Consider the following 14,686-nt stretch of genomic DNA (forward strand, 5'->3'; position numbering starts at 1 on the left):
CTTTATTAAAGCCTTATAAAGACGCTGCCTGCATGAACTTTCTCTGGTCCATTTCCCAACGTAGGTTGGGATCTTTTCCTCCCACTGATTTACACTTTGCCACATTAAACAGGCAGTTGTTATGCTTTGCTCATATGACATCTCTCATCCTGCAGATCTTTATATTATCTTAGTTTACTCTTGGCAATATTGCATCATCAGCAAGCAACTTGGTATTTCCTTGTAAATCCTTGCCTATATTACTGATCTAGAATTAAATAGCTGAAGTATACCACTTACCCAGTATGATTTTTTGTTTAAGTATAAATATTGTGTATATTGCACATTCGTACTTATGTGAAGAGATGACTGTGTAACATCCATAGGAAAATTGAGAAATTCAAAAACAAGAATGCAAGGGTCTAGGAAATTGTATCTTTCATATGCAGTCTCCAGAGTGCTGAGTTAGTGTATATGCGTATAAGTGTATATGCGTTTGCTTTAAAATGAAGAAACAGTTATTAATAACAATTTTCCAAATTTTTGACACAGCCTGTCACTGAGATGGAGGTTTTGGATGGTGAAGGACTTGAGCACTTTCTTTGGAAAGACATTAAAATTTCTGGTTGTTTTTATATAGTAATTTAGCTTCATTCCAGAGATTCTTGTGGCTGGTATTGTTAATTCATGTTCAGCAAGGCCAGATTTGTGGTGTTTTTTTTTTTACTTCAATATAGGACTGGTATTCTGAAATGCATTGTGCAATATTTTCTTCATGTGCTTGCATTACTATTTTTGAATATCTCAGTCTTCACTTTCTAACACTGAAGATGGTTTAAGATACTTAAAGTGAAATATTTGTGTAATTGTCTTTTGAGTCTTTGGACTCCCTGGAGGTGTCACATAATAATAATAATTCTTTAAATAATTGCAATATATAATAGAACTAAATAAACTTTTATTCTCTATTCTCTTCCCTTATCTGATTTTGTTTTGGTTTTTTTTATTTGGTTCAAAATAGTATTTGGTTGTAAAATCTTTGTTCATCTGCTATACTATATATCAGTTCATGAATAAAGGAGTTAATTCCTTAAAGCAGAAGTAAGGAAGTTTGCATTTCTCATTTGCTGATATTTTCATATTACCTAAGCATATTTCAGTATACTCTCTCTCCAAGTTATCATGTTGTCTGAGTTATTTCTTGTATACTATAATGGTGTTAAAGAGATTATTTGTAAGTGAATTTGCTGATCTCCAATGGAGGTGGCAGAGTTTTTTTCCTTAGAAACTGTTCTCGCCCCACAAAACAAGCTAGAACACATTCAATTTAAATATAGCAGTTTCATATATTAATAGCTTCAGATGTAATATTTGGTTCTCTGCTTTAGAAATGTATGTATAATGAAGGATCTCATTAAATTACTGTTTAACTGCTATCACCCTTAGGGAAAAATGTCTTCAGTTATTACAGCATTAGTTATTTACATGTGATGTCATTTTGATGCTGTATGGTCACTCTCATACCTCCATTGGCTTTTGGGAGTGAAGCATTCTGCTAGAAGAACTGGTAAGGTTACAGATGCCCTTTCCACAGAGTTAATAAGACAATCACAAACATCTATGCCCTTAGTAGGATTCAAACCCACAGTCTCTTGGCCAAACCAGGCTGACTTCACAACATTTACTAGTCTTAATATTGTACAGTTTTTTTTTCTGAAATAAGGAACATTTGCAAGGACTTTTTGACATCATTTGCTCTTGCAAAACAGAACAAACAAAGTGATACGATACACTTCTAGTGCTTTAGTTGCTTTTGCATAATTCAGCTAGGCTAATCCTTCAGAAATCTATGCTCTCATTTCAAAGAAGAACAAGGTTTTGGCATTGTCTGGATAGCTAATATAGAATGAACTTATGTATTCTACATTTATTTAATTTATAAAATTAAATTTATGCATGTATTCTCTGACAGATTGGCCAGAGAAAACATATAATTGACAGACAAAGGTGCTTTTTGGAAGTTTTTTCACTAGGTTGTACTATAAATTAAAGATACCAAGAAATTATATACTTGGCTTAATCCTTTATCCAAGTGTATGCAAACAAAGATTGCACCTGAAATATAATCAGGACTACTGTTTTATGTAAAAAGTGAAAAATATGGCTTCTCCATTACTTCAATCTTAGTATCACTTCTGGGTCTGGTCTTCACTGATAAGACCTCAATAAAGGTCAATACCGGTCTGGGTAGTGACCCTGCCTGTAATGCATAGCATTATACATACCCGTAAGGATATGTGCTTTGCATTATGGGATACTAAGGCAAGCGATGTGAAGTCATTAGTTTCAATATATGAGTTGCCCTTGTCCTGATTATATTTCAGGTGCATACTTTGTTTGCTTACACTTGGATAAAGGATTAAGCCAAGTATATAATTTCTTGGTATCTTTAATTTAAAGGTGCTTTTTGTTGACAGTAGATGGCATGGTGTGTGTGTGGATGGATGGTAGATAGTGGCATAATGTATAGATGGAAAATTAATTTGATATTCTTAAGGAGAAAAAAATCACTTTTACACACTTAACAGATGTATTTTGTTCTATGTTACAGCATCATGACTGTATGCTACAGTCATGATGCTGTAACATAGTTGGCTATAACACCAGTATGTCCTTCTCACTCTACTGTTTTACGTAAAAAAAAAATTGAAATTGGAGTAGACCACAATGGATAAAGGCTGATCAAAGGAGAGCTTCCTGAGATTCAGATACTTTATTTATTCTGCTGTAAATTAAAGATACCAAGAAATCATATTCTTGGTTTCATCCTGTGTCCAATTGTAAGCAAATAAGCCCAGTTGTGAATTAACTTCACAACTGGGCTACTTGTATATAGAGGCTAATGACTTTGCATCAAGTGCCTTAGTATCCGATAATGTAATGCACATATCCTTACAGACATATGTGATGCTATGCATTATGAGAAGTACCATTACCCAGACTGCTTTCTACTTTTATTGAGATCTCATCAGTGGGAGTCACACCCAGCAGTGATACTAAGGTTGAAGTAATGCAGAAGTCATATTTCCATATACAAGTAGTCAAAAGGTACCTTATTACTAAAATACTCTGGATTAGAGATAGATGTTGAAAGTAGTTTTTCACTTGGTTATACTATATATAAATTAAAGATGCCAAAAAATTATATTCTTGGCTTCATCCTTTATCCTGGTGTAAGTAAGCAAAGTTTGTCTATGAAGTAACTTCACGACTTGGCTGCTTCAGTTGCTTCATGTGCAAACTTTGTTTCTTGGCATCTTTAATTACACACTTCACACAGGATTCATTGGGAGAAAACAAAAGTGCTACACAGAAGTCATAAGTCAAAGAGATTGTTTTTGGAATCAGCAGAAGCTTTAAAACACACTCCAAACCTCAACAAGTTTTACCAAAAAGCTGGGAGACAGTCAATTTAAGATCTCATTAATATTTGTTTTCTCTCTTTTTTCCAACATGGTGGTTAATTAGGACTTTAGTTCCTTTACAGTTTTTCAATTTTTTATACTAGTCCCACTGTTATACCAAATTATTGTTGTTTCGCATACTGTGACAAACTGTTTTTGTGCACTGAAGATGCTGAATATAATATCAGCAAATAAGTTAATAAATATTATTTTCTTATCATTCTGTGTTGGCAATCAGTACCGTGAAAATAAATAACATGTACTGCGAACATATAAGCCTTTCCATGTGTTTGAGGTTTATTTTTTTATTTTTTATTTGGGCTGAATACCCTAAAATATTGCAGAAATGATTCTACTCTTCATTAATAGATTCATCTGAGAGTAGTTGCTGTATTACTGATATAGTTTTTTTTTTTTATCTGAGTCAGGTAATGAACTGACTTTGAACCAAGTTCTATGTTATCTAACGGATACTGGTACTTTATCCATGTTGGGGGGGGGGGGGACCTTATTGATGTCACACATAAATAATGATTTGATTCAGTTTCAAAATCTCAGAAGACTAACATCAAGAATGAATCTACCTATTTTATTATTTGCTGTTGTATATAGTCTATAATAGATTTTGATCATCTTGCTGACCATGTGAATATGTGAACATCTTTGTATTTGAACATTGTATTAATTATTCTTAGATTATTGTAGGTAGAGAAATCAATTAATCTTTGTCTGTTTCTATTTTTTTACTAATTTTCCAAAAGTTCCAACATGATTTTGGGTTTTCATATTGCCTATGTGAGCATTTAAATCACCCAGCAGTAATAACATGTCATTTTTGTTTATTTTCTGTTATATTTTGGAGTTGGTTATAGAAGTCTGAACTTTCTTCTTCTCTCCTCTCACCTGGAGTGTATAATCTGAGAAGTGTAAGATATTCTCTATTCAGTTTCAATCTGAGTTGTAATATTCTTTCATTCCAGTAATTATAATTATTGATGTTGTCTTAAAGGGATTTGTAAATCATGATTGATACTCTTGCTCTCTGGTCCTGTTGTACTCCACTATAGATATGTATGTAGTAGAGTATGTTGTTTCTCATCTAAGATGACAGAAACATTTAAATATACAATTATTCTTTTTGCTTATTTTACTTGTATTTGCACAAATACAATTCAGTTTTCCAGAAAAATGCAGAAAACTGAAGTGGTTGCTCTTTCTCTCCTGAGATCTAATGCATTTGATTGAGTTTTTCCACGGTTTAGTCCTATTATGCTACTGCAAATATATTGCCAGCTTTCTCTCTGATTGCCTGTTGTCTGATGGTAGATATCTTTATCTTTAAATTTTGCTACTAATGGAGCACCACAGGATTCTTTCATCTATTCTCATTCTTCTTGTGTATATATGTGCAACCTTCAGTTAATGTGTATACAGTCCATGGTTTTGCTTTTGACAGTACATTGTATTCCTTTTTTTCTCGACGAATTGCCAAAATCTCCAGAAGATCTTCTATATCCTAAATTCTGATTTCAGACTATTCTTATGTGAGATTCTGATAGTCTTGTTAATTTCAGTGCTTGCAAAATGCAGTCTCTTCTTTTCTCAAAGAACTATTTTCTATTACTTACGTTTTTTTGACTTTTTTCTATATTTTGGTTAATCAATAAGAATACAATGATAAGAATACAATTTGGTCGGCTAAATCCCAAATTGCCAGCCCATCCTCGTCCGTTCAGTATCCAAGTAGATACCCAACAGAGTGCACCACGAGAAGGTGAGGATTGGACATTAGGTCCGAAGCCCTGGTCGGTTCTCCGCATTCCTTTAAAGACCATGTGGAGGTCTCCTCTCAGTTATACAGCTTTGACCCTTAAGCACCCCTTTAGCAAAACAAGTGTTCTCTGCCAGGTTGGCAGCAAAATGACCCAGAGGAAGACCAAGATATAGGTGGATTGATACGGTACAAAGTGCCTTAGACGATAGAAATATAAGATCTGATAATGTTGGAGTCTTGACAAGTAACAGACTGATTTGGAGGAAAATTGTAGATAGGAAATTAATAATGATGTAATTTTTTTCATGTAGTACTATCATATCCTGTACACCCCTTGAGGGTACATGGCAGGAATTTGATGATGATGATATGTTTTTTTGACATCCAGAATCTCTTGTCAAGATGAAATTTCTCTTTTTAGTTTAACTAGGAATATGTTCATGCCAATCTTCCTTTCAAGTCTTGCATCTTCAGCATTCAAGAAATTGGGTAACTCCTTTGTTCTCAGCATTACTTTACCTCTGAATAGCTAGTAACATTCTTCAAATCACAAATCCATTTAACCATTACTCTTTTCATGTTTGGGGTTATGCTCTAAGTGTTTCTTATAAATTAGGAACTCAGTACAGAGGACTGTAATGAGGTTGATTACTGACCCATCTCTCAATTCACTATTGTTCACTTTCATATATAGCCATTCATTTGCTGCTGCGTGCATTTTTCTTCAGATATATCAGTGTTCGTTATTTACCAGAATTGGCATCTGTTATTTCCCTCGCTGACTTCAAAAACTTAGAATCGACCACAGTTCAACTTTGCACTTTTAAAACAAATTTCTATTTCTCTTCATTCATTCTTTCTATTGTTTTTCTTTGGTATAGTTTTTCTCTTGTGTATTTCCTTCATCTTTTCCTTAATATATTAGACTGTAACTTAGCTTCATAAAAATATAGTTATGCTATCATAGGACAGTTAGTCATATACAGGGCCAGCCATCTCGGGGGTGCGGTGGTTGCAATGCACCCGGGCCCCACTATTGAGTGGGCACAGTCAGTACACATTTGCGGAAACGTTTTTTTTTTCTTTTCTAATTTTGCTTATAACTAAAGGGATTTCATCGACAGGATTTTAGGGGCCCCGGTAATAATAATATCTCTGTGTTTCTCTATTATATTAGTGTTTTGTGTTCAGTAAACATTATGTTAACCTGTTATATTTCGAATGTGTTTTTTTTTTGTTTTCCTGTGCCAAAATCATTTGCAGGTAAGAGGTTTTACAATATGTTTATTTCGAATCCTTTAATTTTTACCTTTTGAAAAATATTTTAGGGCCCAAAAGGTTTCTTGCACCCAGACTCCTTTATGGAGAAGGCCGGCCCTGGTCATATATACATCATATATTAATCATATGTAACAGTCTGCTGTCTGTTAACTGTATTATCTGGTGAATTTGTCTGTTTTGCAGGTACAAATTTACATGTTTAAAAACTCAAGTTTTCCTTCCTAAGGAAGGAAAACCCTCTCTCTCCCCTCATGAGATCAGCTGTTGCACATTACTAGGATTTGCCAAACCAGACATCATCAAAATATGGCATGAATGCTCTTGTATATTTTTTTCTTATAAGTACACTCTGCAGGTCTACAAATCCAGTATTAACAAGTTTCTTCTTTCTCTTCAAGTTTTTGTTCATCTGTAGTATGAACGAACATATTAAAAGTTGAATAAGTTGTCTGTGTATGGGATTATCTTAAAAATTGATTTGGTTTTTGTATTGTTCTCAAACAAAACTATGAATGAGCAGTTGAAAAACACTGAATTAGATATAATCATCTTGTCCATGAAGAGTTTTTTTTTTCTTTCCCTTTTTTTTGTGTGTGTGTGGTGTGAGGGAGGGGTTTTCTAAGATTTAAGAAATAAAGAGTGAAAGTTATGCAGATCAGTACTGGTTGTCTGGAGCTTTAGTAAAAAGTGAAATGAAGGATGTTGGTATCTGTATATTTTATTCCTAATCCTTCTGTTTTTATATTATCAATTTGTTTTATGCTGTTCTATTAATGATTTTGTTGTCTTGCTCTGTAATTTTCAGTTTGTTTCTTTTGTGTTAAATATCTCCATGATGATTATAAAATAGTTCTAATGTTCTTTATAGATTACATAACTAGCTTTTTTGGATTTGTTCGAATTAATTCAATTATTTCCTTAAAAACTGAACATACCTCTTTATATAATTTGATAATTATTAAAGATATATTGAAAAGTGCTGAATTAAGAATTGGTTTCTTGCTTATGACCATGAATTTAGTTTTGGTGATATTTATTCTTAATCCAGTTTTCACTCTCTTCGTTCACTAGTTCGAGAAGATTTTAAAGATCCTGAATGTTGTCAGCCAGGAGAGTTGTCATCAGCATATCAGATGTTATTGATGATTTCATTATTTACATTAATCCCTTCCTCTCTTCCTTTTAAGATGTTTTGAAATATGGCTTCTGAGTATATGTTAAAAAAGGAGAGGTGACAGCACACATCCTTATGCATCGACTTGAACAGATACGTTTTGGTTTCAATATAAATTTTTGATGATACGAATGTCTTTACCATCTAATCTATTTCTTTTTAATAAGCCATCATTTTAGCGTGTTTAACGTTGTCAAATGCTTTCTCAAAGTTGATGAAGCAAATGAATGCTTCCTTGTTTTGGTCACTACATTTTTGGAATTAGATTACAACAGAAAAATGCCTCTCTCATTCCCAAACCGCTTCTAAAGCTGAACTGGGTATCACTGAATTCTCTAGTCATTAATAGTTTTGTCATTTACTCTTTAGGTAGTGTGATGAAGGTCAACCGTAACCAGTCTTGAGGGATTATGCCTGTATCATATATCTTATTTAAATAGCTTTACTAATATAGTAGCTTTGCTGCCTTCTAATAACTTTATTATTTCTGCTGGTATTCTATTAGGACCTAAAGCTTTACCATTTTTAGCTGAGTTCAGCACATATCTACCTCTGATCTTAGAATGCATGGACCCTCCATCTGTTCATAAGTATTTTCTGGGCTTTGTCTGTTATCAATAAAGAGGTCTTCTACATATTTCATCCTTTTCAGATATTATTTCTCCCTTTTTGTTTCAAAGGATACATAGTTGTTTTTACTTCAATATACCTGAGGTCTCTTTCATCTTTTTGTGTAGATTAAAACTGTCATACTTTTCCCATAGAAATTCTGTTTCCTTGCATTTTTCATTCATCCAGATTTCTTTCGCTTCTTTGATCTTGTCTCAAATTTTCAGAACCTTGTTATATTTTGTTGGACTATGATTTTTATATGATCTGCATTAATCCACGAGAGAAAGAATTTTATCAGTTATCCAATCTTTCTTTTTTTGCTGCTCTGTCAGAACACATAGTAATGACACATTTCTCCCTGAAGACAGATTTTAATTTTCCCAATGACTCATCAACACTCTACATCATCATTAATAAGTGCTATCTCTTGATTTAGATCTTGACTCAGTTTTTTTCTTATCTCTGAGTTTTTAACTTTCTTGATCAAACCTTTTTTGTGGATGTTTCTTAAGTAGCTTTTAGTCTAAGTTTTAACTCTTTCACCATTAGCAGTATCTACACCAGGATAAGTTTTTGTGCTCTTTATGGAACTTTCAAAAAGGTTGATTAATTAGCAAGTAATCGATTTGGTTTCTGATTAAATTTACATTAATTTACACATATACAAGTATTAACTAGGCTGCAGTGCAATAGCGAAAATATTTTTAATTATGGTGGGGCTGTGAATCAATTAAATGGCTTAAGCTTTTCATTTCAAAGCAGTGTTTGCTGGTGGACATTTGCACTTCCTGCCACTACAGTGGTTTGACTTACTTTCCTCACTGAGTTTACAGTCTGCCAAAGATTTCAAAACTAAATTTTTAATAACTGCCTACATCAATCTGAAAATTACGAGGGTAGTCCGAAACGTTCTCGGCCTCAACCATAGATGGCAACACTATTGGCTTACTTTTTTTCTAAGTAGGTACATAGATCTATATATTGGTCTGTCATAAGCATCCATGTGAAATTGCAAGTCATTCTATCAAGTAATTTGTTTTATACAGCTGTCTGAAGCAAAAGTGTTTTCTATATCCCTTGAAATGGATAAAATTGAGTATCATGCGGTTATAAAATTCTTTGTAAAAGAAGGTTTAATGCCAAAAGACATTTATTTGAAGTTCATAAAAGTTTATGGGCACTCTTCTTCTTTGTTTTCGACAATTAAGAAATGGGCTGCCGAGTTTAAATGTGGCCATACCAACCTTGAAGATGATTCACGTGAAGGATGTCCAAAAAGTGTAACAACACCAGAAATCATTGATCAAGTGCACGATATGGTATTGGATGACTGGTGAGTCAGAGTGCATGAAATTGCTGAGACTATAGGCATTTCAAAAGAACATGTAGAATATATTTTGCATAAAGAATTGCAAATGAAAAAGCTTTGTGCAAGATGGGTGCCACACTTGCTCACAGCAAATCAAAAACTCACTCACATAAAAATCTCTGAACAGTGCTTGGAGCATTTTAACAAGAATAAAACTGATTTTGTGTGTTGATTTATCTATGGATGAGACTTGGATTCACCATTATACAGCAGTCAAAACAGTGGACAGAAGCCGGTTGTTCAGCTCCAAAGAAGACAAAGTCAGTTCCATCAGCAAGAAAGGTCATCGATGTTTTGGGATGCTAAAGGCATTTTGTTTATTAGTTATCTTGAAGGGTAAAACAGTAACCGGGGAATATTATTTCGATCTTTTAATCAGACTAGACGAAAATATTCATGAGAAAAGACCTGGTTTGCAGAAGAAAAAAAATCATTTTTCATCAGGACAATGCACCTGCCCACAAAGTGTTTTGGCAATGGGAAAATTAAGGGATCTGCACTATGAATTGTTCGAATATCCACCCTATTCCCCAGATTTTCCTCCCTCTGACTTCTATCTCTTCTCAAAACTAAAACTCTTCCTCGCTGGTCAGTGTTTTTCTTAGAATCAAGAGGTAATTGCAGCTGTAGAGGGGGTATTTTGCAGATCTTACTGAGAACCACTACTGGATAATGGCACTAGAGAATCACTGGAATAAATGTACTAGCTTATGGGAGATTATGTTGAAAAATAATATTGAAATTGTAAATTCATTTTTCATTATTAGGCCGAGAACTTTTCAGACCATCCTTGTAATTCATACAAAAAAAAAAAAAGAAAAAAAAAAGGAAGTTATTATAATGTTCATGAATTTTCATTATAACAGCTTTTGCTGGGCAAATCCACTAATAATATTTTTGATAAAGCTCTTATTACAACACACCAACATTGGAATTCATATCCCTTTTATTCTGTCTACGTAATACCAAGAAAACTTGATATTTGTATTAGCTCATGTAAAATTTTGAAAATAACCCACTACTCGCACAGAAATATGAAAATATAAAATTAAAATGTACTTATATATGGTGGCAAATATGTCATTGTTGGGTGAATTGAATTTATGTGATTTAGTTCAGAGCAGTGTGTGAGAGATGTATTTATCGTAAAAACTGAAGGATTTATGGCAGGAGAGCAAAACTGGTGAGTGTGTGTGTGTGTGTGTGTGTGTAGTAAGTGTTTTAAGAGTGAGTGCCATTTGGATGAAGAGAATGAAGCAAGTGCGAGTAGTGTAGACAATATCGAACGAAGGTAGACTGGAAAATGTTAATGTTGGAATTAATGTTGAACATGCACCTGTGGAAATTCAGAAGAACGAAGTGGACCAAAATAAGGAAATAGAGCACTTGCATATTACTCTTTGTAGGATAAAGTGCAAAGTCAAAAAATTGCAGAGACTTCAAGAGATTAGCAGGGCTGAGAAGAGTAAGAAGCAGGAGCTCTATGGCAAGTATCGAGATTACGTGTATAGATGAGAGAAACAAGGTAAGGAGAAAACTTTGTATAGAGGTAAGGTGTAGAGACAGTTGAAGATGTCCTCCCGCGATGAGTCTTCGGACTCCTTGGAGGTATCAGGAATAATAATAATAATAATAATAAAGTTTCTTTGATCAGATGAGTACTTAATGGAAGTGTAACATAATCCTCTTATCCCAGTGCAAAAGTTAAAAATGTTAGTGATACTATTCGGGTGCAGAAAGATAAGGTGAAAGGACTGATTGTCTTGATTGACGCTGATGACTTGAGAGGTGAGAAGTTTTCTATGAGGGAAGATGCAAGAGAGTTGTTGGACAGAAAAGAAGAGTGAGAAGGTTAAGATTGTAAGTGTCCTGCCATGCTATGATAAAGGCTGAGGAGGAGGATGTTGATAGCAAATGAATCAATATGCAGGTTGTGTAGAATGACATAGGATTTGTGGACCTATAGTCTGAGTTTGATAGAAAGAAGGGTTTGTGTAATGCTGACAGTCTGCACCTAAATGGTTTTGGTTTTCAGGTCTCCAGAGAGAGAGAGAGAGAGAGAGCTTTGTTCATCACTCTTGATGAACAAAGGAAAAGCAATTAGGGTGGATGTAGGTGAATTTGTGTGAACCATTGAGGCAAGACTAACAAATGCAGAATCTAGTCTGTCAAGCAAAATATCGAATAGGGTACTCAGTTCAGGAAGTAAAGGTGAATGGGGAATAAAGTGGTGCTCCAGTTTCTATATACTAATGCCAGAAGTATTAAGAACAAGAGGGAGGAGTTTTTGGCATTGGTTAGTGCAACCTCATACCTACCTATATGCCTATAACCTCATCAAATGTTATAGGCATTAGTGAGAATTTGCTAACAGCAGATGATGCAGTTACAGGAATAAAATATGAAGGGTTCCGTATTTTCAGGGAGGATAGAGAAGATAGGATGGAATAGGGGTACTGCTAATGACAGAAGATAAATTACAGCCAAAAAGAATTGGAGACTGGTGGGAGAGGATGGCTGTTCTTTTGAAGCAGTCTGCTGTGTAATTTTCTTATCCTCTTAAGTTCACATGCACAAATCTTGCCTGGAACACTTAGTAACGAATTAATATTATATTTGACAAAAACTATATTCTTGTTTCAGTCCTCTACCCAAGTGTAAACAAACAGTTGGTAAATGAAGTATCATCATGACTCGTCGACTTGTATATAAAGGTTGTTGAGTTAGCATCGTTTTTCTGTACAAATAATAAAATTGTGTATCACCATATTATTAAAATACTGGGGATAGAGATAGATGTAGAAAGTTAACTTCTCAATAAGGAAATACATCTATAAATTTCTCGCATTTAGTTTTATTTGCCTTTTTTTTATAGATGGTTAGTACTAGAACTTGGTAACAATCATGTCAAAAACGCACCAGTTATAATTAACAATCTGAGGTCATCTGAATTTCTGTAGTAACTGATGTAAGACTTTTAGACTTGCATATAAATATAAGGCATTTCTGTTTAAATATTGACTCTAGCTACCTTTCATATTTCAAATTTCTCATGGCTTGTTCTACCTGAAATATTAAATTCATGAAATACTTATTTTTATTTATTATTATTTTTTTTAAACTGTGTTTTATTAATATACTGTTTGTGTTGGTTATTTCTAAAATTTCTGTTAAACTTCAAAATGAATTCATGGCATCACCTATGTTTAATGTCAAGTAAAAATTGATAAGGGAGGGCAGTCATGTCAAGTTAGCCAAATTAGAGGATATGCAAATATTTTATATTTAGAAAACAATCAGGCATTCAGCAAAGTTACCAGCCAGTTGTGGTCGAGTAACCTAAAATAGATTACTCAGTCATGGACAGGATAATTGACTTCTCTTGTACCATCAATTGGAATATGAATTGGATTGGATTGGAGATGGACATATTCTGGGAGTGGACAATAGAGAGATTCCAAAAGTAACTTTTAACATGGATTCCAAAAGGACAAAGGAAAAGGGGAAGGTCTAAATTAACTTGGCAGAGAATAAATGACAAAAAAAAAGGGGGAAGGGAGAAAGAAGAATGGCTAGTCAGGTTGGTTGGAAAGAAGCTGAATTGGTGGTGGCACAAGACAGGTATCTGGAAGAAATGGATCTCTGCCTTATTTATTCTGTTGTTTTTTCAATTGCTGTTGCACCATGAGAAACTGATAACCAAGAAAACATATTTTGTTTTCTTGGTTATCTGCTGCTATTAGATTCTTCCTTCATTTTTGAAGTTGTATTTCATAGAACAAAAATGGCAGAAACAGAAAACAAGCATGCACTTTTTTTACTCAGTCTGAGTTATAACTGATGTAAAGTAGAAACTATTCATCCTTTTGTCCACACGTGTTTTATAGAAGGTTTGAAAGTACACTTGAAGTATTATTACTTAATTGTGCAAAATTCAGGCAGACAGATCCAGAAACATTTTGTCAAGGTTGAAGAATTATTTTCAACACTATTTCTACTAAAGTGGGAAAAACAAATTCTGCAACTATTTATACATAATCATCTGCAAATTCATTTATTGCCTACTAGTATTGCATGTGTTTCTGACACATTTCCTGTACATGGCTCCCTGTATAGATAACTGCTTCTTTTAAGTTGTTTCATGCTTCTTGTAGAATAGTTATATAACAATTGTAGACTTCCTGTTAACTGTCAGAAGGAACACTCCCTGTGTGTGAATTCTCCAATTTATAACCTAATGTTAATTTTTGGTGTAGTTTACATTAAAAAAAATTATCCACTATATTTATATTTTGCATTATAATTCATATAAGAATAGAATTTAAATGGTTTTTAATTTTAGTGTTGCTGATTTTGCTCTCTTGCTGTTAATGTATGGCATTACAGTTATATTTTCATGTTATATTTCAGCAGAAAAGTCCAAGACGTTGAACATCAAATCTGTTACTTCTACTCCATTTATTCGAAGAACAGCTTCTGTAGATACAATTTACTTATTAGGTCAGTGGCAAAGAGATGCTCTGTATCTTAGTTACTGCGGCCGCCTCATGATGGACAGGGCTACACAGGTAATAACCTTATGTAGAAATATTAATTGCACATATAATCAGTGAGAATAATTGCAGAGACGTAACTGGAGTGTGTGTGTGTGGGGGGGGGGGTTGGACACATTACTATTATTATAATTATTATTGCACCCTCCATGGGGGTTGTCAGACTCATCGTGGGAGGTTCATTCAACTGACAACATATTTATCATAGTGACTCTTAAAATCCTTAACAATCCTTGCATTATCAGATCTTATATTTCTATCTTCTAAGGCACTTTTTACTGTATCAATCCACCTATATCTTGGTCTTCCTCTGGGTCTTTTTTCTGCCATCCTGGCAGAGAACACTTGTTTTGCTAATCTTTCCTCACCCATTCTGTTTAAGTGACCATACCACCTGAGATTAGCTCTGCTAGCACATGCCTAGTATTGCATGTGTCAAGTTCTTTCCTAATATCCTCGTATTTAATGATATTGCCATTG

General features: G+C 33.9%; 1 protein-coding gene across 7 annotated transcripts in view; it reads left to right on the plus strand.

The window, feature by feature from the left end:
• Positions 1-14,686, plus strand: part of LOC150105279 (glucocorticoid-induced transcript 1 protein-like) — a 454,175-nt gene that overhangs the window by 225,283 nt on the left and 214,206 nt on the right. For 5 of the 7 annotated variants that reach the window (XR_016548433.1, XR_016548437.1, XR_016548436.1 and 2 more), the window contains exon 2: positions 14,064-14,221. Coding sequence is in view for 1 of the 7 variants with exons in the window: in XM_090394062.1 (XP_090250188.1) it covers positions 14,064-14,221 (158 nt within the window). In the remaining 6 variants the exon portion in view is untranslated. The remainder of the gene's footprint in view (positions 1-14,063; positions 14,222-14,686) is intronic. The other 2 variants (XR_016548434.1, XR_016548438.1) reach the window with 1 other exon arrangement.

The sequence above is a fragment of the Typopeltis vanoorti genome, chromosome 6, assembly GCF_054136105.1.
Source record: "Typopeltis vanoorti isolate ZY-2024b chromosome 6, IOZ_Tvanoo_1.0, whole genome shotgun sequence".
Lineage (NCBI taxonomy): Eukaryota > Metazoa > Arthropoda > Arachnida > Uropygi > Thelyphonidae > Typopeltis > Typopeltis vanoorti.